Raw genomic sequence first — 20,979 nt, forward strand, 5'->3', positions numbered from 1 at the left:
GAAAGCAATGAAGAATTGATTCCAAATAGGAGATTGTCTCTTGTTCTTAAAGAGCTTCAGGATGTCTCCATTGGTAATTTATGCCGAATCCTGCAGGAAATTTTCAATAAGATAGGATATTGGATATTTTTCCCCCTCACCATAGCTAACCCAAATCTATCTTTCAATTTAGGCACATTTCTTCTTGTTGTTAGATGGAATCAAAACTAGTGATTACCATTTCTCACATAATGACCTTTCATCTATTGTTGTGCTTCAGATTACTTTTGAATCATTCCCCCAAGAAAACTACACTGTATTTTATTTAGCTGACCTTACCTAATTATTCATTAGTTTTATTGCCCTGACTTGGATTCATCCCAGTTTTGCCTCATCTATCTTAAAGTAGACAGAGCCCAACTAGAGATAGTCTAATGAAGGTTTCATATATGGCTACTTAAACACACTAATCTGTTATTTTGGGACTTAAAACATTTTGCTTGATATACCTCTTAGTCAAAGGTCAAAGCTGTGTCTAAGAAAGAAGGGCTATGGAGCCCATTTGCTCCTGGAAGTTTGAGAGATACCAATAACAACATGTAACAAAAACTGAAAGTGAAAAGAGGAAGGCTGATTGAGCAATAAAATAAAGGAGAGAACGCCAGTAAAAACCTATTCTATGGTAACTACAGAGATGCATGGCAGAGGAAGGAAGAAAATTCAGGAGAGGCCTCCTGATGAGGCAAGATAGGCTTTAAGATCCCCTCAGTGCTGGACATCAGCAAACAAGTCTAACAGGAAATGATCCATTCCATGTGGTCACTTATTCTGCCTTCTCTAACTCTCAAAGTTCAAATAGTGAAATGGATGACGACAGAGAAAGAGGAGCAGTTAAACTTTATTTCTTCACTTCTGGCCTTAAGAAGAGAGAAGAAATGAAACTCCTGGATTGTATATCCACCCTTCCTCAGACAAAAAGCTCTGCATGGCAGGCTAGAAGAGGAGGGCTCCTCTCAGCCACTCTGTTACTAACACTTCTCTCCGGTGGCCTGGCACTGGTCTCATTGTACCAAGTGTTCACCCTGCAGGCTGAGTTGAGGAGTCTCCGGCATGAACTTCAGGCTTATCCGAGCAGGACTGAGCAACTGCAGGGCCTGCAGAAGGAGAAAGCAGAAATTTACCCTACTATTCTTCAGTCAGAAGCTGCTGCCATCACAGGACTACAAGTGAGTTACCAAAAAACTGCCTAGCCCTGAGTACAGGGCTCTCATGCTTCCTACTTCTTTTACTTCTGCTTATTTTTTTTTTTTTTTGTAAATAACCTGGGTCTTTTTCATTAACAGGAGCGTGGGGCACCCCCTATCACAGGAGAAAGCAATCCCCAAATCAGCCTTAGACAAAGCAGAAGGAGCAGAAGAGGTGTTCCGGACTCAGGGGAAACTAGTAAGTTGAGGGGAAGCAGTCTTTCAGAAACCTCCCAAATGGGGCAAACACCCATAGCACAAAAATGGGGAGAATTAAGTGATTTCATTTTCCTTCCTGGTTCTCTGATCTACATGTTTTCTTGTTGCAAACAAAACCTGACCAGACATGCTGCTAAAACAAGGGAGCCCTTTACGAGTATTACTTCAATTGTTCCAGGTTGTAGTGAAGAGGAGATTTAAGTATCAGCCTTCATGAGCCCTGGAATCATCTAGGGGAGTGGAGGAAGGGAAGGAAAAAATACCTCTTTTATTATTCTGACTCTTCATAGTGAACGCAATAAGCTGGTCAGTATTTTAATGTTCCTAAACAACATTTCATTCGTGAAATAATTCATCTGTGCTTGGTATAAAGGGAGCAGTTTATTTAATATTCAAATAAAAGAAAGGCCACTTTGTCAGAAGCATTGCCCATGACTCATGTAATAAAACCTCACCTTTTCCTATCCCATTTCCAAATCCAGAGCCATAATCAAATTAGGGACTGTCTTTGCTTTTGTATTTGTATGCTCAACCCTAGACACAGTGCTTTGCACATAGTAAGCCTTGGTAAATGTTTTGTTTTTCATTCTTTCATTCAAATGCTTTCATCTCTCTTTTATTAGAATGTGCCCATCTGAGACAGAGAGTTGGCTAAATATACTCATCTCTGCCATGCGCCATTTTGTGATATTTATACCAGAACAGGTGTACTGCTTTAATCTTATTGCTTCTCTCAAGACATTTTTAACAGTCCCTCCATATGAGAACTGAATGTGCCATTAATCTTCATTTTTTTTAAATAACTGTGCATGGAGCCCTTAAGTTTTAGACATCTCCTTATGTTAGAGAGATGAAGTATCAGAATGGTTAGAGATCTGACCTCTGAATCAGGAAAATCTGGGTTCTCTTGCCTCTGACACACATACTGGCTGTGCAATTCTGTAAAAGTCGCTTAACCTCTTAGTTTTTAAACAACTCTCTAAGGCTATCATTTACAGTGAAAATATCTACCTACACTCTTAGACAGAGTTCCCTTATCTGGCAGTTCCCTAATCCAATGTAATCAGAGATTCAATCTCTATTCTTCTGCCAGTTAATTTTTTCTAACCATGAAAAATTTACTAGAATAGTTTATAGCATAACAGGATGTTAAAGATGACCTTAGAATCCTTGCCATTTAGTGAAATTCAATGTAATTTAATGTAAGAGGAAACTGAGGCCCAAGAGGTAAAATGCCTTATCTGAGAGACTAATTGTACTATTTTGCATTTAGCCATCCAGAGCTCATTTGCCCATGATCAGAAAAATTCTTTATAACAATTCAAGAATTTATGTTTTAGAGTTGACAATGTATGACTTCAAATGTAATGCTTGCCATCACATTTTTATTAAAGCCCCAATGATTCCCTTTTAAAAGATGTGATCATAAAATCCAATCCATCTTTGAAGTCCAAATTTAAGATATATCTTCTTTGTGAAGCATTGCCTGATCAACTCAGATCATTATAAATCTCCCCTTACTCTGAGCTTCTAGGCCATCATTTATCATTTTTACAAGTCATACTCATTTGGGATTTATGACATTCTATTTTTCACTCTTGGTTACATTTGCATATGTACAGTCTATTTACCAATAGGATCAGATCAGAAGCCCCCAGAAGAAGGAAGGAGAAAGGGAGAAGGATAAAACTTGGTTCTTCCACAGTACCTACTATAGTCTCTTGCACATAGTACACAGTAAATAAATGTATTGATTCAATAGGAGCTTTAAAGTGATATTGAATGAAGTGACTTTGAGGTTACTTAACATTGTATTCCTTCTGAATTTCTTCTCATTTCTCAGTTTGTATTTAATCAGAAAACATTTTATGAAATATTAAAAGTTCATATTTATTGTAGCTGATTGAAAAACATAAGAGCACTGCCACAAGGGTTCCAGCCAGGAATACAGTCTAGGCCTTTTGGTTGTGGTGGTGAGCCAGGGAAGATAGCTCCCTAAAACTTGAGTAAAATGGCCCCAGAAACACCTTCTTTCAGACATTCATTCAGTTATAATTCTGATGAATTGAAGTTTTATCTCTATTTCATTCTTCAGTGCCGATATTTTTTTTCTTAATTATTTTTTTAACCTTTTAAATTAAAGACTTAGCTGGGTTCAAAGTATTTCACAAGATTGTTTCTGATTAAAATCTAACAGACAGAAATGTGGGGAAATCCAGCATAAAAGAGGTGCCAAATAACCAAAAGTTGCTCAAATTAATTTCATACTCAAACCCATAAACATATCTAGAGTTTGACTATTAGTAGCTTGCTAGTACAAACTGCCTTCTGTAGTAGCAAAGGCAAGTAGGTAACATCATTTCTTTTTAAGTGAAGACTTGACTATCCAACCCTCCAGTCCTGCTTGCTGGAGTCTTTGTTCTTAGATAGTCTAGAAGGACACCATCTGCTTTCTATAGCTACCTTCTCTTTCCGTATTTATTGTTGGGGAGCTGTTCAAGTCTGTTTCCTCTGGAGTTCTAAATCTGTTGTGACCTGTGAAGCTATAGTGAGAAGAAATCCTAAAGACGCTCAGCCAAAGAAGCATAATAGGAGAGTGCAACATAGAGTGTTAGGAGTAGCAAGGGGTCCCACATTCCTGCCTATATGGAAAACAATCATGAACCTCTTCTCCATCAGTCCACGCAACAGCTATAGCGGAGAGCCAGCTGGCTACTGACACTGTGCCCTCTGGCCAAAATTTGTCCCTGAAGGATTTTTTTCCCTGCACCAGAATATCAGAAACTTGGTCTCCAATGTTGCAAGAGACAAACATCTGTTCTACTTGTCAGAGTGGAATATGCAATTGACAGCAGTGACCTAGCAGCCATATTTTTTTTGAACCCTGTTATTGTTAAGCTTGACATTTTAGGAACATAAAGAGCCAAGAAACAAGTTGAACATTTTCTTTAAGTCAACTCAGTCAAAAGAGATGTTGTATATCTCTGTGCCATTCACTTGGTTGGAAGCAACAGATTTAATGATTGATATTTCTTCACACATTCAGGGGGTTTTTTGAACCCATTTGGAGGTCAAGATACTAGTAATGGGCTAATTTTTTCAGAAGTCTCTACAGTGTGGAAGAATATGTAATAATGACAATACTATTCTAGTTGTGGTTGCTGTTGTTGATATTTGTCAATTATACCTTTTCTAGATCAATCCTATTTATAATGAACTCTACTAATCTTCTTTTGCTCATTGTTGTAATAGAATTTGTTTATAACAAGTACATTTCTGGATGCAAATACTAATTTAGAAAGATTAGTGAAGAAACAGAGCTGACATCCAATTTTCTCTTCCCTCTAAAAAAGTTCATTCAGCAGTAAATCAGTAATGAACATTTTCACTGAGTTTTCATATGGTACTTTGTACCTCTCACATATTTATTCAGTGTTATTTTGTATATTATAATTTTCTTCTAATCAACCATATGCCTGTGTTAGATTTTATGTTCAAAGAGAGCAGTTTCTATGTTTTTTTTTATTTTACCCAATAATCCACACAATGATCTGTATATAGTAAATACTTAATAAATGTTGAATTAAATCAATCAAATAAAAATATGTATTTAGTGCCTGCTGTATTCAGGAAACAATTCTAGATTCTGGAGTACATATAAAAAAGTGTAAGGCCTGTTTTTATTTTTATTTTTTCCCTCAGGAAGCTTGTTATCTAGCTTGAGATAAGCAGTTTGTTGGTGAATGCATGATGACAATATACGTATGTCAAATAGGTCACAATAAGTGCTACTTCAGAGGAGGAAGAGCGTACTAGGGGCTAGGGTGATATGGAAAGGTTTCAATTTCACCCTATCTTCTACTCTTAGAACAGTCACCCTCTTGTTCTAATGATTTTCATCCCTTACCAAACCCCAGCCTTGGATGACGCCTACCACTGGCCTCCTCTGCTTCTGCTTATGTACTGTTGAGCAGAGTTAAAAGAATTCACACAACCTTACTGACCTGATATAATAAAAAAATTATGTTAAACTTTACTTGAATCTTTACTACAGCAAGATAATGCTTTCATTACTGAGTAACTGATTCCTTATCTCATTCCACACAGAAGTTATACCAAACCTTCTCATTTTTCCTTATTCCTCCCACCTACCCCTATCCTATCTCAGCAGAGGACCTTAATATTTTTTTTTTTCTTTTCTTTTGTGAGGCAATCAGGGTTAAGTGACTTTCCCAGGGTCACACAGTGGAGGCCAAATTTGAACTCAGGTCCTCCTGCCTTCAGGGCCTAATGCTCTATCCACTGCACCATCTAGCTGCCCCCTTCCTATTTCTTTTACTGAGGAGATTAAGGCCACTTTTTTTAAACCCCCCCCCATGAGCTTCCTCTTCTCACTTTCTCTTTCTTAGTCCTTACTCTTTCCTCTTTTCTTCCAGTTTCTAATAATGATGTGGCTCTTCTCCTTGCCAAAATTCACCCTTATACACGTGCGTTTAATCCTATCTCTTCCCATTTTTTCCAGTAGACTTCAGTTTTGTCCCCACTCCACCTCTCTTTTTCTATTGGTTCCTTAACTACTGCCTTCAAACAGGCCCAAGTTTTTTTCCCTCCTTAAAACAACAAACAAAAACCTCTCCATTACACCCTATTGTAGCCTCGAATGATTGTTTTATATCTCTCCTGCCTTTATTAGCCAAACTCCTATAAAAAGTGGTCTACAGTTGCCATCTTCAGTTTCTCTTTTTCTGTCATTCCTCAACACTTTGCAATTTGGCTTCCGATCTTACCATTCAATTGAAATTTATTTTTCTTCTTTATTGTTAGCAATGATATCTTAATTGCAAAACCTGATACTCTTTTATCACACTTGATCCTTTTTTACCTCTCTTCAGCATTTTGTATCATTGACCATCCTTGTTTCCTAGATATTCTCTTCCCTCTAGGTTTTTCTAATGCTTCTTTCACCTGGTTCTCCTCTCATCTCTATGACTATCTCTTCTCAGAGAAGAGAAACTTATACATATCGTGCCCTCTAACCCTAGGTGTTCCTCAAGGCTCTGACTTGGGATTTTTTCTCTTCTTTCTCTAAACTCCCGGTGACCTGACTATTCTCATGAACTTAATTACTATCTCTATGCATGTTACATCCGTATCTATGTATCGAGTCCCAGTCTCTTCCTTCAGTTCTACATTACAAATTGCTTTTTGGACATTTCAAACTGTGTGTTCCAGAGACGTCTCAAATTCAACATGCCACAAACAGAACTTACTACCTTTCCTCCCAAGCCCTTCCAATCTTTTCTATTTAAAGATACCATCATTCTTTCAGTCTACTAGATTTCTATCTTTGGTGTCATCCTTGAACTTCTCACTTTCCCTTACCCTATATATCTAATCAATTGCCAAGATATCTTCCTCTACATCTGACCCCTGTTTTCCACTCATATAGCCACCACCTTAGTTCAGGCCTTTATCACCTCTCAGCCAGACTATTACAATGGCCTCCTAATTAGCTCCTCTCCCCTCTGTAGTTCATTTTCCACAGAAATGCCAAAGTAATTTTCCTTAGGTGCAGAATTGACCATATGATTCCTCTAATCAATAAATTTCAGCAGCTCCCTATTACCTCTGGAATAAGATATGAACTTATCTATTTGACTTGTAAGCTGCTTACTAGGTTATAAATGACTCCCCTTCCTGCACTCTGTGGTACACAAACTACCCTTCTTTCTGTTCCTCACATCTGACGCTCCATCTCTTCTTGTTGTATGCCTTTGCACTGATTGTTTTTATGTCAGAAATGTATTCCCTCCTCTGCCTTACAGAATCTTTCTGTTCCTTCAAGATGCAGCTTAATAACTACCTTCTTCTAGGTCCTAGAAGCTTCTAAATGAAGCTTTTCCTGATCATCCCAACTGTCAGTATCCTTCCTGCCAACGACCTTGTCTATATATATTACTTACTCTATTTATGTTTATTCTTGTACATACTTATCTATGTGCATATTGTCTTCCCAAATAGAATGTAAGCTCCTTGACAGTATGGATTATTTCATTCTCCATGTTTGAATCCTCAATGCCTAGTATGGTATCTTCATAGTGGGTGCTTAACACAAGCTTATTGATTGATTTATGATTTTATGGACACCTTGAAAGTTACGTAGGAGCTGAATGGCTGTAGGGGTGGAGGAGGGGAATCTAGATGGTAGAAAGGACTGAATTAGCAAGTGATTTATACAATTAGAAGAAAGATGCATCATTTATGCACAGTTGCATTTGCACCTCTGCACCTTTGAAAAATGTGTCATTTCCTTTAATTCAGTGATTTTGTAGTGAGGTTGTGCTAGGTGGAGGTATTTAGGATATTTGATGTATAGACAGATGAGAAAAGATATAATTTGATGAAATTCAATGATGACAAAAGAGTCGAGAAGGTCCATTATAACTCATCTCTTCTCTTCCCATCCCACTTCAGATGTAACATCCATATTGAATTAAATAAGATCAAATCAGGCAAAGCATTTTGTAAAGCACAAAGTATGTATAAAATATTATTATTTGTAATACTGATAAAAATATTTATTAATGGAGATGTAATCTGGTAATAGCATATAATCTGTTTTTTTCTTATATTTACTGTCAAATGTGCAAGAACCAGAGAAACCAGTATGTGTGTGTGTGTGTGTATGAGTGTGTGACCAAATAAAGAGAGTATTGTTAACATTGGCTAAGTAGAGAAACTGCATGCTTATTCAGAATCATTATTGTATACTAGATTATCCAGAACCCTTAATTATCCAGAATGATTTTTTGTCGTAATGGAATAAAATATAGAATGAATTTTAACAGTAAATCTTAGATTTTTTTAGGAATCATTTAGATTTTGGATACTAATGGTATGGTGCCCACACTTTTGAAATAGTTCATCCCAAGTTCATTATTTGTCTGGCAGGAATTTTCCTTTCTTGTTTTATAAACATCTCTATTGTGCTGGCATTAAGTGATGATTGAACAAACTTTTTTTTTGTTTTGCATATCTACTACATGCACAGCAGAGATTAGGTACTTGGGGAAAAATAAAGATTATTAAAGTGAAGTGACTAGTTGATTAAGAAGGTGGTATCAGAAAGAATAAGCAGACTGCTTTACCAGAACATAATAGAGGAGATTCTTTTCTTCATATGGGTTAGACTAATGAATATAATATATAATTATATTATATATAAGTACATAATATATTTTGCATGTTATTTTCAAAACTGTTCTGCTTATTTCCTTGTTTTCTTATGTGCATTTAAAAATTACAGGAACCCCTATTTTTTGTCATCAATATTGCCAATGCTCTTACTCTTGACCTGCCCCCGATTAAAAATGGAGAGAAAGAAATAGGTAAAAAAGGAACAAATTTGTAGTAAATAAACATACTTCAGCAAATGAATCCTGTCCAAACAACCCATCCAAAATATATCTGTTTCTTTACCTTATGTACATCACCTCTCTGTCAGGAGATAGGTAACATGCTTCATCATGAGTCCTCCAGATACATTGCATTGATCAGAGTTCTTAAGTATTTCAAAGTTGTTTTTCTTGACAATGTTGCTGTCCATATAAACTGTTCTCTTGGTTCTGCTCACTTCACTCTGTGTCACTCCTTAATATCCTGAATTCTCTGAAGTCATCCTATCATTTCTATGATGCAATAATATTCCTTTAAACTCATATACCACACTTTGTTCAGGAATGCTTAGCTGTCTAAGAGACAATCTTGGGCACCCACTTAAATTCTAGATCTTTTTCTTTCTCCCTGTTTTTATCTTCCTTCAAGATCAGGAAGTTTGTTTTGTTTGTGAGTATTCTTTCTCCAATATTTTTCTCCTCTCTTAACTGCTGTCTTCCTATCCCAGTTATCATGTTCTCCCCTGAGTCTTCTCAAACCCAGTTCTTTCAAATGATCTTCACATAGTAAATCTTGAGACCCTTCCCCATCCTATTTTCCTTCCTCTGGATGCTCAGAACTAAATACATAACCCCAGATGAGGCTGACACAAATAGAGTACAGACTATCCACTCCTTACTTCTGGAAGCTATGCCTTTTGTAATATGGCCTCAAATCTCATTAGTTTTTTTGACTGCCACATTTTTTAGCTGCTGACTCATATTGAATTTGTAATTCATTAAAAAAACCTAGATCTTTTCCCAACAAACTTTCTCTAGCCATGCCTACCCCATCTTGTAGTTGTGAGTTTGATTTTTTTAAATCCATTTCCTTTTTTTTGTATCTATTTATCCCTATCAGATTTCATCTGATCAGATTGATCTCAATGGTTTTGCCTGTCAAGATATTTTGAATCTTGACTGTCATTAGTCAGATAGTCACTAAACATTTATTAAACACCTAATATGTGCCAGGCATTGTACTAAACTCTGGAGATACAAAGAAATATAAATGACTGTCCTTAATCTCAAGGAGCTTATTCAGTTCAGTGTCATCTATAAATCTAATGAATATGCCATCAGTGCCTTTAAACAAGCAATTAGTTAGGAAAAATAAATAGCACAAGTCCAAGCACAGATCCATGAGGTACTCCAATGGAGACCTCCTGCCAGATTGACACTGAACCATTAACAACTACTCTTTGAGTCAAGTCTTTAGAAGCCTGGAAATTAGATCCGAATCCATATGATATATTGTAATCTATTCTGCATTTCTCCATCTAATTATGCTTAATTTTTACTGCTAACCTTGCCTTTTTAATTTCAGCTGAAACATAATAAATTCTGCTCCAAGCCCTTATTTTAACTCTGTTTGTCTCTCTGTTTCAAGTGTGTTTCTCCCAAACAACATATTGTTGGATTCTGGTTTCTAATCCATTCTGCTATCCACTTCTTATGGGTGAGATCATCCCATTACATTCACCATTATTATTGCTAAATGTGTATTTCCCTCCATCTTATTTTCTTCTGTTTATTCTTCTCTCTCTCTCTCTCTCTCTCTCTCTCTCTTTGTTTTTCTTTTTTCCTTTTGGTGAGGCAATCAAGATTAAATGACTTGCCCAGGGTCACACAGCTAGTAAGTGTCAAGTGTCTGAGGCTGTATTTGAACTCAGGTTCTCCTAACTCCAAGGCCAGAGCCCTATCCACTGAGCCCCTTAGCTGATTCTTCTATTTCTCTTTTTATCCTGTCCATCCTGGAAAGTTTGTTTTGCTTCTGACCACTGACTCCCTTAATCTGCCCTCCTTTTTATCATCCCTTCTCCTCTTCTCTTATCCCCTTCCTCTTCTTTTTCCATGTGGGATAAGATACATTCTATACCCAACTAAATGTGTCTGTTATACACACAGACATACATATATTCTTTCCTCTTTGAACCAATTCCGATGAGAATGAGATCTAAGTGTTGCCTGCCACACGCCCCCCAATTTCCCCTTCATGATAAAATCTCTTTCTTGCACACCTCTTTTATGTGGGAAAAATTTCCCTTCTACTTCTCTGCTCCTTCTTCTCCGAGTGTGCATCCTTCTTTCTCAGCTGTTCATTTTTTTTTGAGATCATCCCAACATAATTGCCCCACACCTAGGCCCTCTGTCTATGTAGACTCTTTCTAACTGTTCTAACAGTAATAAAATTCTTAGGGAATTACATGCATAATCTTCCCATTTAGGGACATAAACAATTAAACTTTATTAAGTACCTTATGATTTCTCTTTCATGTTTTTCGTTTTATGCTTCTCTTGGGTCCTGTGTTTGAATGTCAGATTTTCTATTCAGCTTTGTTTTTTTCATCAGGAATGCTTAAATTTCCTCTATTTCATTAAATATCCATTGTCCTCCTGAAGGAATGTACCCAGTTTTGCTGGATAGATTATACTTGGTTGTAATCCCTTTGCCTTCTGGAATGTCATGTTCTAAGCCCTTCACTTCTTTGACGTAGTTGTCAAATCTTATGTAATCTTTACTGTGATGCCATAATATTTGAATTATTTCTTTCTGGCTGCTTATAATATTTTCTCCTTGACCTTGGAGCTCTGGAATTTGGCTATAATGTTCCTAGGAGTTTTCATTTTAGAATCTCTTTTAGGAGGTGCTTGGTAGATTCTTTCAGTTTCTATTTTACCCTCTGAATCTAAGCTATTAGGGCAGTTTTCCTTGATATTTTCTTGAAATATGATGTATAGGTTTTTTTTTATCATAACTTTCAGGTAGTCTAATATTTTTAAAATTATCTCTCCTCAATTTGTTTTCTGGACAGTTTTTTTTTCCTGATGATATATTTCACATTTTCCTCCCATTCTTTGGCTTTGTTTTATTGTTTCTTGATGTCTCATGGAGTCATTAGCTTCCAGTTTCCCAATTCTGATTTTTAAGGAATTATTTTCTTCAGTGAGCTTTTGTACCTTTTTCCATTTGGTCAATTCTGTTTTTTTAAGATGTTCTTTTCTTTAGTGAATTTTTGTACCTCCTTTTCCATTTGACTTATTCTCTTTTTAAAGAAGTTATTTACTTCAGTGAATTTTTGCGCCTCTTTTACCATTCGGCAAATTCCATTTTTAAGGTGTTATTTTCTTCAGTATTTTTGTGCCTGTTTTTCCAAGCTATTCATTCTCTTTTTATAATTTTCTTGGTCACTCTCATTTCTTTTCCTACTTTTTACTCTACGTCTTATCTCTATCTTTAACTTTTCCACAAATTCTTGTTGTATTATGTCCAATTAGCATTTTGCTTTGAAGCACTGCTTCTACTTTTTATGTTGTCTTCTTCTTCTGAAGAAGAATGTTTTGGATTTTCCTGCCAATATGACAGCTTGTAATTGTCAAGTTATTTTGTTGTTGTTGTTGCTGTTTGCTCGTATTTCCAGTCTATTTCTTGACTTTGAACTGAATATTAAAGTTTGACTTTGCTCACCTTGGGGTGAGGAGGTACTGTCCCAAGTTTCAGGCTTTTTCATGCTTCTGTTTTAAAAGCTAATTCTGGGGGTCTGCAAGTCTTTGGTGCTTCCAAGGTGGTATGATATGGGGAAAGGGGTCTTCACTGCTCTCTCAGTCTGTGCTGTGGTCTTTGTCTAGGAAGGGCCCCTGTTCTCCTGCAGCTGCAGGTGCTAGTGCTACTCTCTGTCTTGAAAGTGCTCTGGGCCCTACTTAACCAAAATCTGAAAAGGGAGGGAGGGGACTACATATAACCCTCTATTTATCTAATTAGAGAAATTTTGTATCAGCTTTTCTTCATTAAAAAACACCCTACCCTCTCCCACCTGTAAGCCTCCCTTTCTTTTTCTTTTTTGTTTTGTTTTGTTTTGGTTTGGTTTGAATTTGTGGAGGAGAATTGTATGTCATAGAAATGATTAAGTTTAGCTCTCTTTCAGTACCCAGGAAGGAGACCAAAATGACAACAGTTTATCTTGCCTTTCTGTCTAGGTGGCAGCAGTAACAGTGGGACTGAGGAGGGATAATGTTGTTACATGTAGCCAGTAAAATGTGGAAGAGTAAATTTAGCTGCTTAAGATGTTTAGGTCCTGGCTTTCTAGCAAATAGTATAGTACATGATCCATAGTAAGTACTTAATAAATGCTTACTGATCATTGGTTAAGTGCTTGAATTTTTTTTTTATTTTATTCACTGCTATACTGATTAAAATCAAGGTGCAACTACTTGTATTTTTTTTTTTCAACAAGTAATGCCCTGTTCTACTACAATGACAGTAGCAAATCAGATTCTTCCTATTTATCAGACTTGGCTATATTTGGTTTAATGAAGTAAGACTAAACCAGAGATCAAAATGTTTGACCTTCTAATAAATCACTAGATTTTTAACCTAGCAGTAAATCTAGTTACAGTATAATCTAAAAAAATCATTAATGCTATATTTTCCATCCTTAATTAATAGAATTCTTCATTTTAGCCTTTCTTTGTGGGAAAAAACCACTTTGAATATTTACATATAATTTTCTATCCACTAATAACAATCTCATGAACTTCCTTAATGTGGAATTAATTCTTGAAAGTTTTTCTTAAAATTTAGAATCAAATAATCAATGTTGCAATAGTAGCAAACATATTGAATATGTTCTGTATTAGATTAGTGCATACTACGCTAGATTTTTATAGACTTGAAATTTTATTCTAAATTTTTTTCTTTCCTGGAAGCGACAGCTGAAGATTATTTCCCGAAATATAATTGCTTGATTATGTAATATCATTAAAAACTCATATTTTATTTGGGAAAAGTGTTGATTTCTTTTTTGGTTCAGTAATGTTAAGTGAACTCATTATTCATTGTTAAATTTTCCAGCTGATTATGCTGCATGTTAAAACTAAATATAATCAAAACAGATGTTATCACTTCTCTAGTTTTTTCTAAATCTCAGTGTACTTTACAGGCTAATCCTACTGAAGCTTCTGAGATAAACACTTGACATTTTAAACCAAATTGGATTAAACACTAAAGATGGATTGCAAGACTTCCATCAGTTTCTAAGGTTCTTCTAGGACCATATGGATATAAGTGCACATTTTTTTGAAAAATTGGTCTTTACACTTACAGTGACACATCTAATAACAAACTATGTCAAGAGAAGTTGTTGACTCCACTTTATGCAAGTGGTTAAAAATATTTCTTGGGTATTATGTTGACATGTTGGTATGTATATCTATCAATCAATCTATAAGAATTTATTAAGTGTGCCACACTGTCTTGGGGATGCAAACACAAACATGAAGTAACATATATACACATATATATGCATATACACAAATATATATGTGTATATTTATATATGCATATATATTATAATTACAAGGTAACTTTAGAGGTGAAGGCTGTAGCAGCAGGGAGGACCATAAAAGGCCTCCTGCAGAAGGTGGTTCTTGAGCTGTCTGCCCCCCCCCCCTTTTTTTCCTTTTTAGGCAATTGGGATTAAGTTATTTGCCCAGGGTCACACAGCTAGTAGGTATCAAATGTTTGATCTGAGGCCAAATTTGAAATGAGGTCCTCCTGACTTCAAGGCTGGTGCTTTACCCACTTTGTCACCTAGCTGCCCCCTTGAGCTGAGTCTTGATGGAAAACAAGGATTCCAGGAGGTGGAGTGAAGAGGGAAGAGTATGTCAGGCTTAGGGGGCAGAGAATGCAAAGTATCCATGTGTGAGGAGCAAGAAGTAAGCTAATATGACTAGACCATGGAATATATTGAAGGAATTCTTGTGTAAAATGACTGGAAAGGTAGGTAGGGACCAGGTTGTGAAGGGTTTTCAATGTCAAACAAAGGAGATTATATTTCATCCTAGAGAGAGAGTCATTGGAGTTTTTTGAGGTGTAGGGAGAAGGGAGGTGACATTATCAGATTTTTATTTTATAAAATTTACTTTGGTGTTTGTGTGAAAGACGGATTGGAGTGGGGAAAGCCTTAAGGAAAGAAGACCAATAAACTATTAGCTTCATTTCTCAGGGAAAGACATTTGTGTTAGTTTCTTATTATTTCTACTGACATAACATTTTTGCCTTTTAGGAATACAAGACTGCTTGCAGTTGATTGCTGATGGTACAAGTCCCACAATACAAAGAGGTAACACAATGAATCACAACCCCCCCCCATTTAAACAATAGATTAAATGATGATAGATACATGTATCTAATGCTATCATTCCGAATTACAAGTAAAACAGCATATCTGCCTCAAAATTAATATGCCTAATACCTTTTCTTCATGATGGACCTTAAAATTCCTGCTATAGTAGACTCCATCCCCCAATTCTTTTCTTCCTGGGGCTAAACATATCCAATTTCTTCATTCAATCTTAATATGAAATAATTTAAAAGTTTTTCATGACCCTGTGAGTTCTTCTCTAGACATTTTCCAGCTTATTGGTGTTCTTCCTAAAATGTGTTACCCAGAGCTGAACCTAATACTTCAGTATGACTCCAAAGCATAGTAGAACAATTCTACCCTGGTCAGTCTGATTCAATTAATGTAGCCCAGTATTGTTTTGGCTTTTTTTTTTTATCTCCAATATCACACTAGGAAGTCTAAATAAAAAGACTATGATTGGTGTCCTATAGAATTTCTAATTTCTTATAATACATGTAAAATGTGATTTAAATATTCTCTTCAAGGTCATCATGAGAAATGTACTGAATGAACCTTAGAACAGTGCAAAAATGGGATGGTATTATAACTATATCTAAAAAGCCATAGTTAGGCCTTTTGGGAAGCAGGACAAACTCAGGGAGCATAGATAATAAATAATTTTTCCTTCCTGTTGAAGGAATCTCATTAGTCTTCTGGCCTATTATTTATGTAATAGATAGTATTCCTAATTAGGGGTTACTATCCAGAGATAGGAGGATATTTAAAGGGACCTAATATAACTATTCTCTCATTTTAGAGAAGTTCAGAAAAAAGTGGCTTGTTGGGTTTATGCAACTATGAAGTAGTAGAACTAGCACTTAAATCTGTTTGTTGATTTTAAGTCCAGGTTTCTTTGATCTATTAGAAAGAATGTTCATTAGGCCTGGGGCTTTTTCTTCCCTACTTGTAAATATCAAAATGGATCTGTGATGTCACATATATGGTCATTCCCTCAGTGATACAATAACATGATGGAAAGGATATTCAGTAATAATACAATGTTGGTTCAGTTGGATATAGATCCCTTCATCTCTGTACATAGATGTTCTCAAAAAGCATCAAGAAGTCTCCGAGCTCTGTGAAGAATGTGAGCTCCTTGAGAGCAGGGATGTTTTTTTTTTTCCTTTCTTTTTACCTCCAGAACTTAGCACAATGCTAACATAGTAGGTACTTAATAAATGCTTGTTGACTTGATGGGACTTTTAAAAAACCATCTAAAAAAACCATCCACTACTCATTTACTGGGCTTTTTATTCCTCTTACTGACTAGGGATCTCCATCAGTAGCTCGAACCTTAGTCCCCTGGGCCAAGGAGATATCTCAAGGATAGTTTCATTGCTTTTTTTTAAGGGGAAAACTAGACTTACCTAGGTAGCAAGGGCTTTCTTTTCTTTTTTTAAATAGTATTTTATTTTTCCAATCACATGTAAAGACAATTTTTAACATTCATTGTTTTAAAATTTCTAATTCCATATTATCTCCCCCTCTTTACTATCTCCTCCCTAAGATGGTTAGCAATTTAATATTTTATATATGTGCAATCATGTAAACCATATTTCCTTATTAGTCATATTGTGAAAGAAGAAACAGGCCAAAAGAAAAAAAAACATGAGAATAACAAAGAAAATGAAAATACTATGCTTTAATCTATATTCAGACTCTATTATTTCTTGCTCTGGATGTGGACTCATGAGTCCTTTGGAATTTTTTGGATCATCATATTGAGGAGAAGAGTTAAGTTGTTCATAGTTGATCATCGCACAATGTGTAGCAGGGACTTTCTACTCTTTTTCTTTTTTAAAGGAAATTACACTATATAATTTTTTTAACATTTAAAAAATATTTGAGTTCCAAATTCTCTCGCTCCAGCCCCTTCTCATCCACTGAGAATGCAAGCAATATGATGCTCATTATAATGTGAAATCATGAAAACATATTTCTATATTAGCCATGTTGTAAAAAACAAGAAAAATAAAGAAAGTAAGAAAATTATGCTTCAATTTGGACTCAGAGTTCATCAATTCTTTCTCTGGAGCTGGTTAACAATTTTTATCATAAGTCTTTCCTAATTGTCTTGAATCTTTGAGAATAACTAAGTGATTCACAATTGATCATCGTACAATATTGCTTTTACTGTGTACGATGATCTCCTGATTCTGTTCACTTCACTTTTCATCAGTTCAAATAGGTCTTTCTAGGTTTTTCTGAAACCATCCCCCTTATCATTTCTTATATCACAATAGTGTTCCATCATAACTTGTTCAGCCATTCCCCAATTGATGAGCATCCTCTCAATTTCTAATTATTTGTCACCACAAAAAAAGCTGCTATAAATATCTTTGTACATATAGATCCTTTTCCCTTTTCTTTAATCTCTATGAGATGCAGACCTGGTATTGTTGTATCACAGGGTATGCAAAGTTTTATAGCCCTTTGGGTATAGTTCCAAATTATACTCCAGAATGGTTGGACGAGTTCACAACTCCACCAACACTTTATTAGTGTACCTATTTTCCCACATTCCCTTCAGTATTTGACGTTTTTGGTAGGTATGAGGTGGTACCTCAGAGGTGTTTTAATTTGCATTTTTCTAATCAATAGTGATTTAGAGCATTTTTTCACATGACTATTGAAAGATAGCTTTGATTTCTTCTGAAAACTACCTGTTCATATCCCTTGACCATTTATCAACTGGAGAATGACTCTTATTTTTATAAATTTTGTGCAATTCCCTACATATTAGAAAGAAGATGACTTTATTTGAGAAACTTGCTGTAAAATTTTTAAAAAATATTACTTCATTACCTATGGTGCCATTTATCAAAATGTAGTTTCCCTGTTTATGTCTTTTAATTAGGCCTACTTTTGCTTTTACTTTGTCTGAAATTATAATTTATATTCCTGCTGTTTTTACTTCAGCTGAACCATAATAGATTCTACTCCAGCTTATTATTTTAACTCTGTCTGTCTCTTTCTGTTTAAAGTGTACCTCTTGTAAACAATATATTGTTGGATTCTGGTTTCTAATCCATTCTGCTATCTGCTTCTGTTTTATGGGTGAGTTCATCCCATTCATATTCACAGTTATGATTACTAACTATGTATTTTTCTCCATCCTATTTTCTTCTTTTTATCCTTCTATCTGTTTTTACCCTGTCCTTCCTCAATTTGCTTCTGACTACTGCCTCCCTTATTCTGCCCTCCCTTTTGTCACCCCCCACATACCCTTCATCTTATTCTATTCCCCTCCTCCTTCTCATTGGGTAAGATAGAGTTCTATACCCAACTAACAGTGTGTGTGTGTGTGTGTGTGTGTGTGTGTGTGCATGTGCATGCATGTGTGCGTATACATATATGTGTGTGTATACATGTGTGTGTCTTCCCTTTTTGGACCAGTTACAATGAGAATGAGGTTCAAGTGTTGCCTGCCACCCTCATTTCCTCTCCACTATAAAAAGCTCTTTCTTATGCAACTTTTTAAATTAATTAATTAATTTTTTGTTTTCAGCATTCACTTCCATAAGCTTTTGAGTTTTAAATTTTCTCCCCTACCTTCCTGCCTCCCTCCCAAGACAGCATGCAATTTGATATATGCTCTCCATATACATTCCTATTAAACATATTTTCACATTAGTCATGGTGTAAAGAAGAATTAGAACCAATAGGAGGGGAAAAAAAGGGTAAATAGTGTGCTTTGATCTGCATTGACTCCATAGTTCTTTCTCTGGATGTGGGTAGCATTTTCCGTCATGAGACTTTTGGAGATGTCTTAGATCCTTGCATTGCTGAGAAGGGATAAGTCTATCAAAGTTAGTCATCGTACAATGTGGCTGTTACTGTGTACAATGTTCTCCTGGTTCTGCTCATTTCACTCAGCATCAGTCCAAACAAGTCTTTCCAGGTTTTTCTGAAGTCTTCTTGCTCATCATTTCTTACAGTACAATAATAATTCATTACATTCATATATCACAATTTGTTCAGCCATTCCCCAATTGATGGGTATCCCTTCAATTTCCAATTCTTTGCCACCACAGAAAGAACTGCTATAAATATTTTTGTACATGTGAGTCCTTTTCCTATTTTTATGATATCTTTGGGATACAGCCCTAAAAATGGTATTGCTGGGTCAAAAGGCATGCACATTTTTATAGCCCTTTGAGTATAGTTCCAAATTGTTCTCCAAAATGGTTGGATCAGTTCACAACTCCACCAACAATGCATTAGTGTTCCAATTTTCCCACTTCTTTTCCAACATTTATCATTTTCCTGTTTTGTGGTATTAGCCAATTAGATAGGTGTGATGTGGTACCTCAGAGTTATTTTGATTTGCATTTCTCTAATCAATAGTGATTTAGAGCATTTTTTCATATGACTATAGAGAGCTTTAATTTCTTCATCTGAAAACTGCCTGTTCATATCCTTTGACCATTTATCAATTGGGGAATGACTTGTATTCTTATAAATTTGACTCAGTTTTCTACCTGTGTGAGAATTTAAGCCTTTATCAGAAACATTGGCTATAAAAATTATTTCCTAGTTTTCTGCTTCCCTCCTAATCCTGGATGTATTGACTTTATTTGTGCAAAACCTTTTCAATTTAATGTAATCAAAATGATCTATTTTTCATTTCATAATGTTCTCTATCTCTTGTTTGGTCATAAATTCTTCTGTTCTCCATAAATCTGGCAGATAAACTATCCCTTGCTTTCCCAGTTTGCTTGTAGTACCTAAATAGTGTACCCATTTTGACTTTATTTTGGTATATGGTGTAAGATTTTGATCCATGCCTAGTTTCTGCCATACTTTTTTCTAGTTTCCCCAGCAGGTTTTGTCAAATGATGAGTTCTTATCCCAGAAGGTGGGGTCTTTGGGTTTCTCAAGGAGTAGATTACTATAGTCATTGACTACTGTGTCTTATGTACCTAACCTATTCCACTGATCCACCACTCTATTTCTTAGCCAGTACCAAGTAGTTTTGATGAGTGCTGCTTTATAATACAATTTAAGATCCGGTATGACTAGGCCACTGCAACTCTTTTTTGTGAGATAATTTTTTCCATTCTTCTCCCTTTCCACTTCTCTCAGTTCATCTCTTTCTATCACTCCTTCATTTTTTTTAATCATCCCAACATAATTGACTTATACCCTTCTGTCTATGTAGGCTCCTTCTAACTCCTCTAATAATGATGAAGTTCTTAGGAATTACATGTATCATCTTCAAATATAGAAAAGTAAACAGTTTAACCTTATTGAATCCTTTATGATTTCTCTTTCATGTTTACCTTTTTATGCTTCTCTTGGGTCTTTTGTTTGAATGTCAAATTTTATATTCAGTTCTGGTCTTTTCATCAGGAACAGGTGAAGGTCCTCTATTTCATTAAATGTCTATTTTCCCCCTGAAGGATTATACTCTTTGCTGGGTAGGTTATTCTTGGATGTAATCCTAGCTTCTTCACCTTTTGGAATATCATATTTTTCTTCTTTAATGCGAAAGCTGCTAAATCTTGCATGACTCTGACTGTGGTTCTACAGAATTGTTTCTTTCTGGATGCTTGCAATATTTCCTTCTTGACCTGGGAGCTCTGGAGTTGGCTATAATATTCCTGGGGATTTTCATTTTGGGATCTCTTTCAGGAGGTCATTGATCATTTCTTTCAATTTCTATTATACCCTCTGGACTTAAGTGATCAGGGCAGTTTTCCTTACAATTTTTTGAAATATGATGTACAGATTCATTTAAAAAAAGCATGGTTTTCAAGTAGTACAATAATTCTTAAATTATCTCTCCTCAATCTATTTTCAAGGTCAGTTTTTTTCCCTAATGGGATATTTCACATTTTGTTATTTTTTCTATTCTTTTAACTTTGCTTTATTCTTTCTTTCTTTCTTTCTTTCTTTCTTTCTTTCTTTCTTTCTTTC

The 20,979-nt window shown here is 35.5% G+C and overlaps 1 protein-coding gene across 1 annotated transcript in view; it reads left to right on the plus strand.

Moving 5' to 3' along the window:
• Positions 1–633: 633 nt before the first annotated feature.
• The window catches only part of LOC114046290 (tumor necrosis factor ligand superfamily member 13B-like), a 48,921-nt gene continuing 28,575 nt past the window's right edge, over positions 634–20,979 (plus strand). Inside the window, exons 1-3 of the mRNA XM_027866587.1 lie at positions 634–1,205; positions 1,323–1,422; positions 14,941–14,997. Of these exons, the coding sequence (XP_027722388.1) occupies positions 843–1,205; positions 1,323–1,422; positions 14,941–14,997 (520 nt within the window). The 5' untranslated portion in view covers positions 634–842. The remainder of the gene's footprint in view (positions 1,206–1,322; positions 1,423–14,940; positions 14,998–20,979) is intronic.

This window comes from Vombatus ursinus, unplaced genomic scaffold (genome assembly GCF_900497805.2).
Source record: "Vombatus ursinus unplaced genomic scaffold, bare-nosed wombat genome assembly UNPS02014781.1, whole genome shotgun sequence".
NCBI classification, from domain to species: domain Eukaryota; kingdom Metazoa; phylum Chordata; class Mammalia; order Diprotodontia; family Vombatidae; genus Vombatus; species Vombatus ursinus.